The 17,022-nt window shown below is 31.4% G+C and overlaps 1 protein-coding gene and 2 non-coding genes across 8 annotated transcripts in view; 2 read left to right on the forward strand and 1 right to left on the reverse strand.

Moving 5' to 3' along the window:
• Nucleotides 1–11,124, forward strand: part of LOC130446732 (uncharacterized) — a 233,304-nt gene extending 222,180 nt beyond the window's left edge. For 4 of the 6 annotated variants that reach the window (XM_056783128.1, XM_056783130.1, XM_056783127.1 and 1 more), the window contains 2 exons: nucleotides 1,861–2,051; nucleotides 10,811–11,124. In XM_056783128.1, coding sequence (XP_056639106.1) covers nucleotides 1,861–2,036 — 176 coding nt within the window. In that variant the 3' untranslated portion in view covers nucleotides 2,037–2,051; nucleotides 10,811–11,124. The remainder of the gene's footprint in view (nucleotides 1–1,860; nucleotides 2,052–10,810) is intronic. The other 2 variants (XM_056783129.1, XM_056783133.1) reach the window with 1 other exon arrangement.
• A 3,911-nt stretch (nucleotides 11,125–15,035) lies between these two features.
• On the forward strand, nucleotides 15,036–15,199 carry LOC130447182 (U1 spliceosomal RNA). Its single transcript, XR_008910219.1, has one exon. It is a non-coding gene; the product is annotated as a U1 spliceosomal RNA (small nuclear RNA).
• Nucleotides 15,200–16,494: 1,295 nt separating this feature from the next.
• Nucleotides 16,495–16,686, reverse strand: LOC130447176 (U2 spliceosomal RNA). The gene has a single exon (XR_008910215.1). It is a non-coding gene; the product is annotated as a U2 spliceosomal RNA (small nuclear RNA).
• Between the last annotated feature and the right edge of the window lie 336 nt (nucleotides 16,687–17,022).

A 17,022-nucleotide genomic window follows, 5' to 3' on the forward strand; every position in this document is an offset into this window, starting at 1 on the left:
CAAAGCGAAAGCCAGATTTTGATTAATACTGTTAACATATGGGCCTTGATAGATATCATTGTTTTTTAAAATTTCAAACTAAAAAACATTCAAAACCACTTGTCCATTTATTTAAATGGTAGTTATCATGATAGGTGCAAAATCCGTGGGTAAATCGTCTAATGAACTGGTCAATAACAATATTGAACATCTAGAATCTGTTTTACAACTAAATAAATATTAATGAGAGAATTAACGCTCAAAAAAGTCGTAGAAATCGATAGTTCTTGAAAGTAATTTTAAATTTGTGATCAAAATCTGGTTCTGTTAGAATTCACATTCAGCTAATACCGATGTACTAATTTCAAATCATATAATACATTTTATTTTTTGATTCCATTAGTATGAGAGAAATTTTTGATTCTTTTTCTACAAAAGACTTGGAATTTACAAACTCGCGCCATAGAAATCGGCTCACTATAACTTTTGACTTCAACCAAATATATTTTTTTAAATTATCAAAAAAAATATACCGTTTGAAAGACAATTTAATATACTTTAATGTGAGTATAAATTTATGATTTATTTCGACTTCCTATGTTTAAGATAGAGAAATTGAAAATTTAATACTTAACACTCAATTTTTTATACAATTAGACATAGATCTAATCAAGTTAGCTATTGTTTCTTATGGGATGTTAAGATACTCTTCTTCTACTGCAATAATAAGCTCGGGGATCGAGTTTGGGAACTTTTGAGTTCATATTTTATCGGATTCAGGTCAGGACTGTATGCTGGCCACTCCATAACCCGAAAACCGATTTGCTGGTTTGCATTGTCATGCTTAAAGGTAAATTCGTAAGGTACAACAAGAACTGCTAAAATCTTCTCAATCTGTCTATCAGACGTTAAACCTCTTTTTCCGTGAGAACGGTCGCCCCTACGAATGAACACAAGATCAACAACTATTTCCATAAGCTCTTCAAAGCAGCAATCTGAAAATCGCTCTTTTCTGTGTCATCGGACATTTTTTTTCTTTGGTCGCTACCATGGAGGCATATTCTGGTATAATCTGAGAACAAAACAGATTCCCATTATTCCCATTCCCATTCAGATGATCCTGTGCGAAACGCAGGAGCTTTGGGGGTCAGATTATTCTCCTGCTTAAAGAGCTGTCGTTGTACTTGAACGGCATTAAAATGACGATTTCTTGATGTTGTTGACATAATAAAACGGTCATCACGAGCAGTTGTAAATCGCCTTCTGCCTATTTCAGGTCGCCTATGAAAGTATCCAGTCTCCTCATAACGCTGGTACACTCTTCGAACCGCTGCGCGGGTCATAATCAATTGTCCAGCAACAGCTAGCTGACCGAGTCCATTTTCGATTAAAACAATAACTCGGGTGGGTTTTTGTGGTGTAGTATGCATTAAACTAACACCCTTCAACACTATTGAGATTATAAAAAACTATTATAATACGAAAATTTCTGTTGCAAACGCAATGATTTTATTATTTGACAAATTTGGTATTTTCGTTGCAATCACCACATAAACACGTTTCATTTCTTTACCAGTTGTTACGCATATAAATTATAAGTATTAATGATAATTCTATACTCATATTAAAGCATATAAAGTTGTCTTTCAAACAGCATATTACTTTTTTTTATATGCACGCAAGTATATTTTTGTTCTTCTTCGTTTACTCACTTACCAATTGACCAAGCCGGTCAATCGAAGGATAAACCTTGGTTAACTTAACAAATTGCAGTAGTTTGAATGCAAACAACGATTTTCAAAATATTTCAAAATCTAACGTTCATTGTAAGCATAAAGTGATATACTTTTGAAATGAATAATATGATTTTTCGAATTTTAGCAATGACTTCTTCAACAAGATCTGACAGAGAAAAATCTGCCAAACAACCTTCACATCTTCATAAGGAGACGGTGACACATCGAATATCAACAGCGTATGTACCAGTTTGTAGAAATAGAAGTCGAAATATGCATGCCAGGCAGCAAGACAGAGACTGTCCGTGCTTATGTTCATGACATTTACTATGTTAGGTAGACAAAAATACACAATAAGTATCTATAAAAGGGCAGTTTTTATGAATTATTTTATAAAGTAAGACAGATTTTTTGATGTTCTTTCCAAATTTGGAACATTTGAATAAAAAAATTGATTACAGAGTAGAACATATTTCTTCTGTGCTCATTAGATTAAATTGGGACATGGCTTTCTCAAAAAATCATGATGTAACGTTTTTCGTATTTATTTACACCCTTTCTATTCGTGGGGTAAATTAATAAACACTGTCTCTTCCGTTCTTAATTTATTTACACACTATTCTATACACTTAACTTATAATAATTCTCTTATACACTTAAATAATTTCTGCGATTACTTTTACTAATTCGTTCTTTTTACTATTTATTTAAAATTAACTTACTGCGTTTACACAAATCATTTATGTACCTAAATACCTAAATTTTACAAAGTTCTGGAACAAAAACAAACAAAAGAAATAAATAATCAGACTTTCACAGAAATTATTTAAAAGAAAAACTGTAAATAAACCGTCCGCTATAATAGAAAGTTCTAAAAGGAAACATCAAAGGTGCTTCCGCCATTTATAAAAATTTTTAAAGAAGTCGCGGGAGTTAACCGAATTTTTAAAATTCGATAGTAGATTGACAGGGCCGGCCTAGGAAACCATTTTGCGAACTTATTCGTAACAATAATTTAAATCATTTATTACACTGATCGATTTCTATTTAAATCAATTTAGCTGACTTTAACTAATTTTGCAGAGTAGAATTTGAAAATAAAAAACCTATTAAACCTATAAATATGTTATAGTATCGGAAAGAAATGAAAAAGCAGAATAAAAACAATTACTGCCCAGAATTATAAAAATGTTTTAAAATGATTAATGTAAATTAAATTGGTGCTGAAAAATGATAAAATATGACCTAACAAAATTTGTTAATTATAGTTTATTGTGGTTGTTATTAATCCCGAAGGTCATAAAAAGCCGATATGAACCGACGCGAGGACAAGGTTGATTTTTGACATTTCAAAGTTATTTTAGAAATTTATGTTCCGGGAATACAAGGTGGAAAATAAACGATATTTTCTGGATCACTGGGTTTTTACACTAAATACAATTTCTATCTACATTACTTCTATATACCACTGTATATATTAGTCCTTTTAGAAGATAGAATCACTTTTAGTCTGGAAATAATGAATGACCCCTTGGGTATCAATGGGTTAATTCACCATGGACTGTAATTGGAGTATATGGGTTTTCCGGGAGTTGATGCAAAAAATTCGGGAGTGAGTAAATGACGTGAAAATAATGCTGTGAAATGAAAAAAACTCTCATAAGACCCCTCAATTCTTAGTTATAAGCCTTTAAAGTTAAATAATTCTGCACTACTATAGGAAGGCCAGGGGCGGCTCAAGTTCAACGGTTAACGATCCGTAACTTTTACAGGGACAACCTGTACAATCTAAAGATATCAAAAAATGAATTTTTTAATCGATTTTTTAACAAAAAGGTACTTTTTGTTCAATTAGAAATGTTTGATTGTGTTTCAATACGTAAGTATTTTTAATGAATAATTACAATTTATGATAATTTTCTTCAGAATGTCTTTTTATTGCGAACGATTTAAAAATTTACATATCTCCTTAACCATAAATGTTATCGAGTTAAACAAAGAGAACCTTTTTGTTAAAAAATCGATTTAAAAATTCATTTTCGCTATCTTCAGATTATACAAGTTGTCCCTGTAAAAGTTACCAATATTTATTCCATTAAAAATTCATAATGTTCGAATGTATAATTTAGAAAATATACTCAAATATAAGTTTTGATTTCACAACTTTAAAGGCCTATAACTCAGAAACGAGGGGCCGTATGAGATTTTTTTTTATTTCACAGCATTATTTTCATCTATTCATTCCCGAGTTTGTGGCACCATGTCCTGGAACACCCTATATACATACTGTAAATAAAAAATTTAACATTAAAGGAATATGTTTAAGTGATGTTATTCTCTTTTTGTATGTGACAAAAAATTTCATTTTATTGAAACAAGTAGTGATAATGCATCATTTTTTGTTCTCAATTACTTTGATATGAAGTTTCTATAATCCTAATGTCTTGAGGGAATCTTTTCTTTTGTCATCATCAACCATGCCAATATTAATTGAAAAAAATCCAATTTAAAAAATTAATTTTGAGTGGCCTTGGTAGATATAAAGAAACCCTGTTAGGATTTTATAATTTTTGTTCTTGTTAATTAAAAAATCTTTCTGCCATCTAAAGCTGCTAATTTCTGTTGTTTTAGCTTTCATTTAAAAACAGAAAGAATATGTCAAATAGATTTGAATCACAGGGAGAAAAAAGTTTTTGAATATAATGCTCTATAATTCAGTTAGCCCTCAACTTGGCAAGGATCTAATTTATTGATTAAAAAAATTTTTTGTTAAAATTTTTCTTTAAGGTCTAAATAAGATAAAATCATAATTTGAAAAATTTGGGTTCATTTTTGGATGAGATATGCAATATATTTCTTGTATGATACATTGCCAAATAAGCTGGTTTAAGGTTGGTGGTAGAAGTAATGAAACTCACATAAATTTAAGTAATAAAACCTTTTATTTATACATAAATATTACAATTAAACCTAAAACAATTTTTTTCCTCAAGCTAACTAAAATTAATAACAAAAAATAAAATATGCTGGTTTTCTGGTTTGAAGTTGATGTCTCCGAGAACGAGTTGCTCCAGACGGATGTGAGGTGGTAGCTAGATTATCAGTGAGTGATGCTGGCTCATTCTGCTGATCAATTCTGCTTAAAGATTGACAAAGATCTCTCTAGATTCATCTACCGGTACCAGTTCGTCACCAATCGATCCATCTATCATTGTTTCATCTTTTGACACTTCTGGAGCTTGTGATCCATCCTCTGCATTAAAACTTTCTTTAACGTTACATCTAAAAATTTGCTCGCTTCCTAAAGTAATACATCATCCTCCAAATTTTCTGCCTCATCTTCAGAGTCCACCTTTGGCTTAAGAAGTAATGAAGCTGGCTGTTGAAGTAAAATTTTGGCTCTGACAAAGAAAAAACATCAAAATGTGGTTGAGAAGACAAAAATGCTAACAATTTGACTGAATAAAATTAAAACCAAAATAATAACACTAAATAAATTTTGAATTTAGGTAAAATGAAATTTTTTTAATTATACTCGATTGTTTGAAATTAATATGACTTCTACAAAAATAACACGTTAATTTACTATAGTTTTTGAATTAATAACTTTTTTTCTTCTAACAATCTTAAACCGAATTGACAATGTACCCCTACAGGATTCGGAGGATAAAACGTAATTTTCTAAGTCAATTTCTATTGAATTGAAATAGTTTTTGTTCAAAACAAATGTTTACATGTCAATACAAGCGAATCATAATTTTAAAAAGCTGAATTTAGATGATAAATAATAGTAAATTGATTTAAAACTTACCCAACAGGAGGTCGATGCCATTTCTTTGGATGATGCTGATTTCACTGTTTCAATTTGCAAAATAAACAAACTTTCACTTTCACACCAAGCGTGTGTTGGAAACTTATGGAAGCTACTATACAAGGCCTGAAGAGACGATGCGGTAGATAATGGAACTAAATTAAACGCGCTAAATTTAAACAAAAAATCATGTATCTTGTAAAATACACTGCCAAATTAAGGGTTAGCAGTCGTATATCTAGTTCTAATAAATAATAATCAATAAATCTGCCTTACTTAAAAACTTACTTTTACCATTTATGAGCTTTCTATTTCTATTTAGTTACTAACTGTTCTAAAAATGTTTAACGTTGAGTAAGAATTTGAAAATAATTTTTAAATGACACGAAATTTTAGATTGTTATAAACATTACTAACATAAAGAATGATGGCACAGATTGCTCTCTATAATTTATTTTTCTTGTTTTAAGCCAGTAGCATTTGATTCTATAGTATACCTCAAAACTTTGGTGATATTTCAATTCATCTATTTAACACTCAACAGTAAGCTAATCTAGAAAATAATCTCATCTAATTAACCGACAACACTGTAATTTCAAAACAAGATCATTACCTGAATAGACGTCTACTTTTGTAAAGAAATAATTTCGTTGAATAAAAATTGCTATGTTACCATATATGATCAAAAATATGGTGAAAACAAAATGAGGTGATGACATAAAATGTCTAAAAGCGTTGATGATATTTATACTGAACACACTGTTTATAGTACCACTGCATAGTTCTTCCAATATTAATTGCAGATTATGAAAACCTCGTATTATAAATTTGTTATTTTTATAAATACTTTTAAAAAAATATGTATATTCAGATGCACTTAAATGTAGTCCTACTTGGAACTTCGTTAACTAAACTAAATATTAAATTAGACGAGTAAATTGTACCTGTCTATAAGGGCGTTTGGTTTAAACAGAATACCAGACGTGAACTGAGCCCTTTTTGTACCCCATTCGTTTATTAGAACTTCGGTAGTCTTTCATCTGAGACAAATAATCTTGTCACCATCGAACGATGTTCGTTGTGTTTAAAACCACAACTTTACGCAATGTTTCTAAACTGGTATAATAATTGTATTCCGGATAATCTGCTACCTTTTGCTGTACTACTTCTAATGTCACTTCTCCTTATATAAACTATAAATCGTCTTACGTATAAAATCTTGAGTAGCTTTGTCAGTTTTTCTTTACATGTTTCATTGAATTGATTCGTCCATGGTCTAAATAACGCCATATATCTATATATTACCTAGCCATGCTACTGCTTATCGCAGACTGTCTATCAGGAGGAATATTTCAATGAAATTGTGTACATACACCCCGATAGCTTCGACCAATAGAAATTCATTTATGTTTACGATTCAATGTTTTCATTGGTGAACAGTGGAGATGATGAGTCCACGTGGACTGACGATTTGTTAGATGTTTACCGAATTTTATACGGGGAATAAACATTATTATTCCTTAATTTGGTATGCCGTGCGTATTTATGAAATATTGATTGTCTTCTGCAATTAACATTGGATAAATTATAGCAGCACTTACAAAGTAAACTGTCCTTCAGACAGAAGAGAGGTCGATTCGAACAGAAAGTCTTGTTGTGTGATGGAATTATGAAGGTTCATTGTACTTCGACAGATGATTCAAATGTGTGAGGTTTAATCGGATAAAGATATAGATTAAGTTAACTGAAAGCAAGTTCTCTTAAGGCCGCTCGACATGATGCAAGAAATTGCATACAATATATTGAACAAACTAATACTGTGCGTCGCTTGATATTAGGCAAGACCCTTGCCATCCAATCATATTTGCAACTAATCAAAAGTCTATAAGTACAAGTAAAACTTTTATTTAATATTTTGTGAACGGTTTAAAGATGAAAATAACAAGTAAGTCAGCAAGAAAAAATAGTCAGTGCACCACTGACAATAATTTATATCTGCTGCTACCTTGCCAGGCCCTGGCTAGATCGAACAAGAGGAAATACGATATTAGCTAAAGAATCAGACGACAAAACATATAAAAATCATTTTAGAATAGGTGAAGAAACATTTGAAAGTCTCCTAAGAAAAGTAAAATATAAGATCTCCCTAGAATTGCAACTTGCACGCAATAAAAATAGCACCAAACCGATAACGTTGCATGCGCAAGAAATATAAACTGAACTTCATCTGCGCATGTTTTTGATAAAAAAATATTGTGTGCTGCATTGCATTTCACGTTGTATTGCATCACATCAAGCGACCTTTACAACAAGATAATGCTAAACTGCATACTGCAAAAATTACATGGACTAAGATCGAAGAGCTTGGTGAAAATGAATTTCTACCACATCCAGCATCTAGTCGGGACCTTGCACAGTCATATTACCATTTATTCAGATCATGGGAAAAATTTGAATCCAAAGGAGATGTTGAACATGCAGTGCAACAATGTTTTATATCCAAGTTCTCAATCAGCTTGCTGAATATTGGTTTGAAACCATACAATACGATGGAATATACTTTGAATATTAAGGCTTTCTTCTTGTATGATTATTTAATAAACAAAGTGAACATTGGAAACTGATATCATATCTGAGACACCTTTTATATGAAGAGTGCTTCAAGAAGTTTAGATATAATTGAGGTGAAATTATTTGCGTTTTCACTTGGCTTGGACACTGCTATAATGTCTGCTACTTTTAATTGTTTATAGCTGTTTACAATTCATTCATTCATTCTCTAAATCTCTCTTTTTACTAACAATTAGAATCTAAATCATTCAATTACAATAATTTATATGAAATCTTTTAATAATAGAGAAATTAGTGACATCTTTCGCCTAATCATTTCAAATAAGTTATAACATCTAAATAAAACAAATTTTCACCATACCATCTGGCAGTAATTGTAGATACTATTGTGGAACCTACCTAATGTAGATTTAATTGTAGAACAAATTTAATGTAGTTTTAACGTATATTATATGGTAGTCTAATATTTATATGAAATATTATTCATAGAAATAGATCTTTTAATTAATTTAATACTAGTATGAAAAAAGTTTGCAAAACACGCCCAAAATCTTAAGATATCGTCGGATGTTTTTTAAATGAAGAAACGTTCAATTTTTTCAATTTATCTTATATTTAAAGCAACTAGAAAACAATTTTCACGTTGCTTACAATATAATTCCTTCTTTTCTCCAAATAAATTGTCCAATACCAATATTCATTTTATTCCAACTCCTGACGAAAGTTAAATCAACTTGTTGAACTGTAATAAAATATAATTCAAAGATAGATTAGTTAAAATTCTAATGCGATACACTTTATTTAATTATCAATGTTATTGTATCAGTAGGTACACTCGAATCCCAAAAGAATACGAGGGTTTTATCAAAGTAACTAAGTGAACCTGAACCTCGAACGAAGGTGCCTGGTTAAATCCGAGGAAATTAACGAACAATCCAGAATCGCCGAAGAAACCGACTGACGGAGTGAGTAACGCTCGTCAAAAATTGGAGTTTTTAACAAAATTTCGATGAACTGTTATGCCCCATTCCCCGTATAACCGATTATCACCTCTTCCTTAAGCTAATGGTACATTTAGATATCAAACGCTTCAAGAGCGATGGTGAAGTCCTGAACGTATTGGTGATTTAAGGTGGAATTTCATTTTGACGCCCGATGGTGACTTAAAGCGTCAACTGAGATCTCGTAGTACAATTTTAATGCAGCGTTAAATATATGTGCTTCAAGCTTTAAAACAGTAAAAAACCAAAAAATATACCACGTCTGTCAGTAGGCGGTTAACATATAAACTTAAAATGTTTGTTGAATATAAATTGTCAGTTATGTATTGATATCTAGTTAGCCTAGATCAGTACCTTGCATAAACAAAATATTGCGTTACCATAGCAACGAACAATAACTTATTAGAAGTGTCAGTGTAAAGTTTGACGTCAAAAAAGTAAACCAGAGTTACGCAATAAATTGAAAGAAAAAAGATGTACACCACCTGTATTTAAAAGGGTTGAGAGGTAAGCAGATTTACGAAGATATCTTTAATACCCTTGGTGATCGATGTTCTTCGTATGCGACCATGAAAAATTGGACTGCAAGCTTCAAAAGAGGTAAATTTTCCATTGAAGATGATGACTGAATATTTCATACGAACACGTTCATCATATAGTTCACGCCAATTTGGACATGAGAAAAATTGCTGCAAAATGGATTTGAATGTTGACCAAAAGCGTACAAGGGTAGAAGCATCGCGTTCGATCTGTGCTCGATTTGAAAACGATGTAGACTTGTTACTATCGATGAGACTTGGGTACATTTCTACGATCCAGAAACAAAGCAACAATCGATGGAATGGCGACACTCTGGTTCTCCAAGACCTAAGAAGTTTCGTGTCCAAAAATCTGCTGGAAAAGTTCTTGCTTCAGTGTTTTGGGATTGCCATGGAGTAATCATGATTGATTTTTTGAATAAGGATAGAACAATAACTGGAGATTATTATTCAACATTACTAACAACTCTACGGTAAAAATTAAGAGGAAAGCTATCCAAAGGTGTTTTGTTTTTGCAGGACAACGCCCTTGCACACATGTTGCCGTGCAAAAAATTCGTGATTTAGAGTTAGAATTACTAGAACACCTTCCTTATTCACCAGATTTGGCTCCGTCCGACTATCGTCTCTTTCCTCAACTGGAAAAAAGTAATAAAAGCTGTGGAGTTCTGGTTTGCAGAGCAAGTAGGAACTTTTTTTTGAAAGGTCTAGAAACGTTGCAGGTTCGCTGTAATAAATGTATCCAATTAAGAGGAGAATATGTAATAAAATATTTTGACAATGAAATTTTATTTGGTTCTATAGTAGGCCAAGAATTTTTCAATAATATCCTCGTATAATGAGATAAGTATTTTTTCAAAAAATCTTATTTCAGACAATACATTTCACAATATGTCTAATCATTTTAAAGAGAAACATCCGACATTTCAAATTCGAGAAAGTTATTTACTGTAAGAGATATTTTGAAGCACTTATTTTTACACTGTTTTCAAAATTTTGTAATTTGGAAACTAAAAAACTTACTCTATTGTACTAGATTAATATATTTGTAATTATATTTTGATTTTAAATTTGAATCTGTTTGAATGGCTGCGTGTTTTGGAAACTTTTCCGTATTATTCAAATATCTTCGTTATTAATACAAACAATTCACCCACTATTCGTATTTTTCAGGAACATCAAAAAGTGTTATCGCTCTGAAGGAAGTAGTAAACATTGATAAGCTGGGTTCACTATATTACTCCCAATATGCGAAAATGAAAGTTCCTAAGAATTTGAAATTTCATCAACGAAGTCCATTGAAGTTTTTTCACTTTTTCGCCTAAAAACTATTGTAAATTAATGCTTTTTAATGCTTCATGTTATTGTTTTAGTCGTGTTAATTATTGTTTTTACTTGTATTTATTATTTGAATATTATCTCCAATAATTGTGATTGTAAACTGCTTTTTGGTTTTGTGATGTTTATACAATAAACGTTTATTAATACTTTTTAGTTTCATTGTAGAATTATCAATTCATAACATACGTCAGGCAAACGCTAAGGTTTACTAATTTTCCGCTTGTGAAACTTTAGGGCCACTGGTCAAATGAAACCTTCCATGTATGGGCACTTTGATTATTGTAAACAACGCGTATGAAGTTTCAGTCCAATCAAATGTGTTTCGTCGTTTCAGTAAAGTCCTAATCAAAACATACACCGTCTAACAGTGACGTATCGTGCTTTGGAGCTGCCCTGTATCAAAATTAGTTGGGGGCCCAAAAGAAGGGTAAAATTTTCTCACAAAAGAAACAAAAATGCTTGCATTAAATTAAAATAGTATTTATTGATTATAAGTTATCGCTTCCTCATAGTGATTGATCCAACCAAACAATTCAAATTAAATGTACACTTTTCTTGCTTTTTTTCGGCAAATTGAATAATATTACACCAACTGGTCTCCTTTCATGGAACAATGTCGAGCTAAGGAGAGCTACTGGACACTGTCGGATGAACTACCATTTGGAGAACATCGGAGAAACTCCCGTCAGTTCTTATTGCTTCTGTAAGGAACTACAGGAAAGCTCCGTTATTCTACCTTTTGTTAGTGCGAGGCAATACATAGACAATGAAAACGATGCTTACATTCAAGGTTTTTAAAGCCAAAAAAGGAAATCTGTATACCACCCAGATAGGTAGTTGACTGTACGAAGTCGTTGTTACTTAACATAGGCAGACAATTCTATTTTACTAACACTAACACAACATTATTAATACTTACACCTCATTCATAACGTGTTGTCATTCAATATAAGAGGATATATTGAAAAATTCTTACCCTCCTATAGAACCAAACAAAATCTTGGAGAACCAGAGTGTCGCCATTCCATCGATTGTTGCTTTGTTTCTGGATCGTAGAAATGTACCCAAATCTCATCCATAGTAACAATTCGGTTTAAAAAGTCTACATCGTTTTCAAATCGAGGACAGATTGAACGTAATGCTTCTGCCCTTGCACGCTTTTGTTCAACATTCAAACATTTTGCACCAATTTTTCTCATGTCCATATTGACTATATGATGAACGCGTTCGTATGAAATATTCAGTGCTTCAGATATCCGTTTTAGCCCAAGTGAAGGGTCTGATAATATCATGTCTTGAACTGCATCTATATTTTCGAAGACTGACTCTGGTTTTTCCGATCGGTCATCAACAATGGAAAATTTACCTCTTTTTAAGCTTGCAGTCCAATTTTTCACGGTCGCATACGAAGGACATTCATCACCAAGGGTATTAAGCATATCTTCTTAAATCTGCTTACCTCTCAACCCTTTTAAATACAGGTACTTGATGATGGCTCGATACTCAAATTTTTCGATTTCCACAATTTCGGTGGACATCTTTTTTCTTTTAATTTCTGCGTAACTCTAGTTTACTTTTTTGACGTCAAACTTTACACTGACACTTCTAATAAGTTATTGTCGCTCGTTATTCGGATAGAAAAGTATGGTTTTATTGAGTTTGAGCATTGTTGTGACCCGTAATTTTTATAATATTTTGTTCGTGTACACCGCTTTTGGCCAATCAACTTGAAGTGATTAGTATGATTTTTTCGTTGGCATTCAATCCAATCGCTTCGGCAGACGATTTTGTCCAAATTTAAAGAATCTACTTTAAGGGGGTATTCTAATCTAGAAATTTGAAAATATCGATTTTTTGAATATTTTCAAAGCTTAGACCCTTAAGAATACAGAAGATTCTGTGACGTAGCACAGAATGGAACGAGTTATTCTACTGGAATTATTTCTGAAACTTTAAACATTTTCTCGATACTACATATGATATTCTTTTTAATAATAAAACAGATTTTTGTTTGTGTATTGGCGAAAACCACGTATCACTAGATGGCGCTGAATCTAGATTCTATAGCTGTGAACAACAATACAATCTGTAAAATTGTTTGATGCTGTTTAATTTTCTTTTATGTGTTTTCAGTGATTTTGCTAAGGTTTTCTCTATTTTTGTAATTTCCGTTAATTTCTAAAAGTATTTGTGTGGTTAGAACAAAAAGTTGTGTTTAAGAATTGGCATAAAAATCACGAAAATCCAGCTAATCCTTTTTAACATCAAGGAATATATTGGAGTCGGAAGCAGACCTCTAAAAAAATCTTAAATTAATCTGAATGATGTAGTTAAACATATATAAACAAGTACGGGTGGAAGGGACTTGAATATCTACTCGAAACTACCAAAACACGAAAAACGTGCGCAAGAGTTTTATTGGCCAATAGAATGGGATTTTAACAAGCAGTACATTTTTATCTCAAAAAAGCACTTTGAAAAGGTATATTATTTTACCTATTAGACTTAAATTTCAAAAAACACTTTCTATTGTTTATAAAACAACAAAACTATTTCGTATTTTGGCTTTATTGTTCACCTCTGTTGAAGTTTGAAAGAAAATCAACAGATGCCACCCATTTCGTAGTTTTCGCGAATAGAATTTTATCATATCATATCAAATTATTTTTTCTTAAATCTTTTCTCTTTATTTGTATGCATACCAGTTCAATAGTAACACACACAATACATGTTTTTCTCACAGAAGCGGAGATTAATATTTTTTAAATTTAGCCAATTTTGTAAAGCTTTTTTTGACCACTTGGTTATGGGCAATTTTTCTAAAAGTATCCAGTGATAACACTTGTATTACCCATTACTATTTCACATTTCTTTTGTTCGAACCATTTTTAAAAACATTTATATTCTCAAGGTAGTTAATAAACCACCTTCAACAAAACTGTTTGAACTGCCGGTATGTACTAGATCAGTCTGCGCCTCATTCTTGTTGGTGGTTTTAAACCAGTAGATAAATTATTTGAAAATGTCTTTCCTCGACTTATAAAAATTTCGTCTTGCCAAAATTTATTAGAGTGTATGTCCCTCATTAATCTATGTTTCATCCAAACAAAATAAATTTCTTCTTTGGTTTCTCATTTCTTTTATAGTCCTTAGGTAATTTCTTCTCCTTACTACAATATTGTTTCTATTCAAAGAGACTTTGAGGAATGTTTTATTCAACGAAAACCTTTATTTTAAAAGTTTCCATAGTTTAGTGTAATCCTTTTCAGCTCGAACTGTGACAATAACTTTGTCTACTGTCGGAAATTCTTTTCTAAAGAAGAACGCATGTACTTTCCTTCCAGGTTTTTTTAGATGATTTTCTATTTGAAATTTACGTACTGTTTGAAACTCGCCATATTTCTCTTTGATAATTCTGTAAATCGTAGATTTCTTAACACCAAGCGTACTACTAACTAATTCCACTAGGTCAAAAATACTACAAAAATATATGTAAATGATTTAAAATATTAAGACATTTGAATATTTAATGTTAAAGGACAGATTTTTCGGCGTTTACGCGGCCCTTACAAATTTTTCATAATCACACTAGAATTAAAACAAAACAATATTTCTAAGTTTTTTCCATATGATACGATTAAGTAATTATTACACCGTCCAAACTTGTTTCTATTGTTCTGAATAATAATAAATAATAAATAATAAAAATAATAATAATAACCTGAAAACTGAAAATTTTTGACCATTCTAAGCTTTGAATCGTACATAAACATAAACTATAATTAGATATTTTTATATGCAATATTTCATTTAAAATATATATTTAATTTTGAGTTTATTATTGAATAGTAACACGTTTTGTAAAGGTTTTTATTATAATTAAATGATTATCATGTTACTTTTAAACTCCGATTTGTCTAATTTTCACTTAGACAACAGTACTGTCAAAAGCAGATTACATAATCGAAATATAGATGGCAGTAGCAACTATTAAGAAACTTGCACCTACGTGTATGTAACTATTGAAGGTAAATAAGTAACAAATTTTTTAGAAATCATACTTACCTGGCGTAGGGGTTACCGTGATCATGAAGGCGGTTCCCCCAGGATGAGGCCTTCTCATTGCACTATGGATTAGGCTGACTCCTGCGATTATCCCTAATGCGGATAACTCGGGCGCGTAATTTTTGGTAGTCGGGACTGCGTACGCGCTGTCCCGATCCGTTATTCAATAAAACATAATATATAAAAAATAATTTTGTTCCGTTGTAAATATCGAAAATAGAATAATGAGTGAGCTAGAGAAGCAATGAAATATTTCACAAAATGCTTGTACAGAAGTATGAGCCGTTGTGGTAGATACTGGTCACGTAACAATCCTCGTTGAATGCGTGAATCCCACACTTCAATATCCCGAATAACTGAATGTGGCTGGAATAATACATTACAATCACATTTAAAAAAAATCATTACTAGAAATTTTCACACAATAACAATATCCCAAACGACAATATTTGGCTTCAACAAGATGGTGCCCCATCTCGCTATGGGTGTGTTGTGAGGTAATACCTAAATAATTGTTTTCCAGAAGGGGCGTCACTTAAAAAACATCGTTTATAAAACAAAACCTGCCAATATTCAGGATTTGGAAGATGTATTATCATAGAGATAAGAATTGAGCAGGGATGTTGCAAAATGTATTGCAAAGTTCTAAAAATCGCGTGGCTTGTTGTATTAAAGTGAATGAACAACATTTTGAGCATCTACTGTAATCGCTTTTACTGTATGTTTTCTAAAATTCGTAATTTTTCTATTTCACAAATGTGGATCTACTTCTAACATGTCAAAAACATTTAAAGATGTGTCTTCAGTTGTAGGTTTTCTGCGCAATGATTTGTATAAATATTTTACTGCACCTTGTACAAAAAATTTGATAAACTTTTATAAGAACATACTGATTGTCCAAAATCGAAATTAATTACTGAAAGTTCTGTATTGCCAATTGAATATTAGCAACAGGATAAAAATCAATTCAACTTTAATTAGTTGGATCCGCATTCAATAAATCCCCATTTGCTAACCCGTTAAAGAAAAGAAAATAAAAAAAAATCTACATGTTTCTGGTGAACAAAAATATACACAATATAATTATTTGACCTTGAACATTACAACTTCCAGATGATTAAAATAGTTCTTTATATCTAATCCACTTGAAGATAGACTTTCATATTTTAATAATGAAGATATATATACTCATATTTAAGGTGGTTTTTGCACCTTCAAAAACAGGATTTTTTCCTTAAAGGATGTGTATAAAATAGAGATAATTCGTGTGTAACATTACTTTTGTATTATAACATGATTAAGCTTGACAAGTATGAATATTGTGGTAAATGACTTAATGAAACAAGTATTGATAGAATTTTTAAAATCACGGATAATGAAAAAAAATCCGCCAAAACTGCAACACATAAAATAGTAATATTTCTATAATATGGTTAATTGTGCTTTATTGACTAAAATGGGCCGATCCCGGAGGTACTGCAATACCGGGCCAACCCGCGACGGAGGTGGAGCAAGCCCCTTAATCCTCCATCAATTTCCAAAAATCAGTTTAATATACTGGCCCCGCATGCGGGGCGTATCAGATATTAAGCTGATAAGAACAGATACTACACTTTGATCTTAGCCAGAGGCCGAGAAGCGATAAATTTAAATTGTTCCATGGTAGCTATTATGAGCAACAATTAAAAATATGTCGGTGTATGGTACTTGAAAACGTGTATTGCCATCTAGCGTTGATTTATATAATCGAACAAAAATAAAAGAGACCTTATATCTTTAAATTTAGTAAATTATAAATGATAATATTCTTCACACAAATATCTATTATATAATCAATCCTAATATTTCATCTTTTATGCATAGATTTCTTATGTAATAAATAAATATTCTTCGTTTTATTATGGCATGAAAACCCATTGCCATCTAGTACTCTGATATGAAAGCAAACGAAGATGAAATAGGTGTCGAGAATCATAAAC

This window comes from Diorhabda sublineata, chromosome 7 (assembly GCF_026230105.1).
Source record: "Diorhabda sublineata isolate icDioSubl1.1 chromosome 7, icDioSubl1.1, whole genome shotgun sequence".
Classification (NCBI taxonomy): domain Eukaryota; kingdom Metazoa; phylum Arthropoda; class Insecta; order Coleoptera; family Chrysomelidae; genus Diorhabda; species Diorhabda sublineata.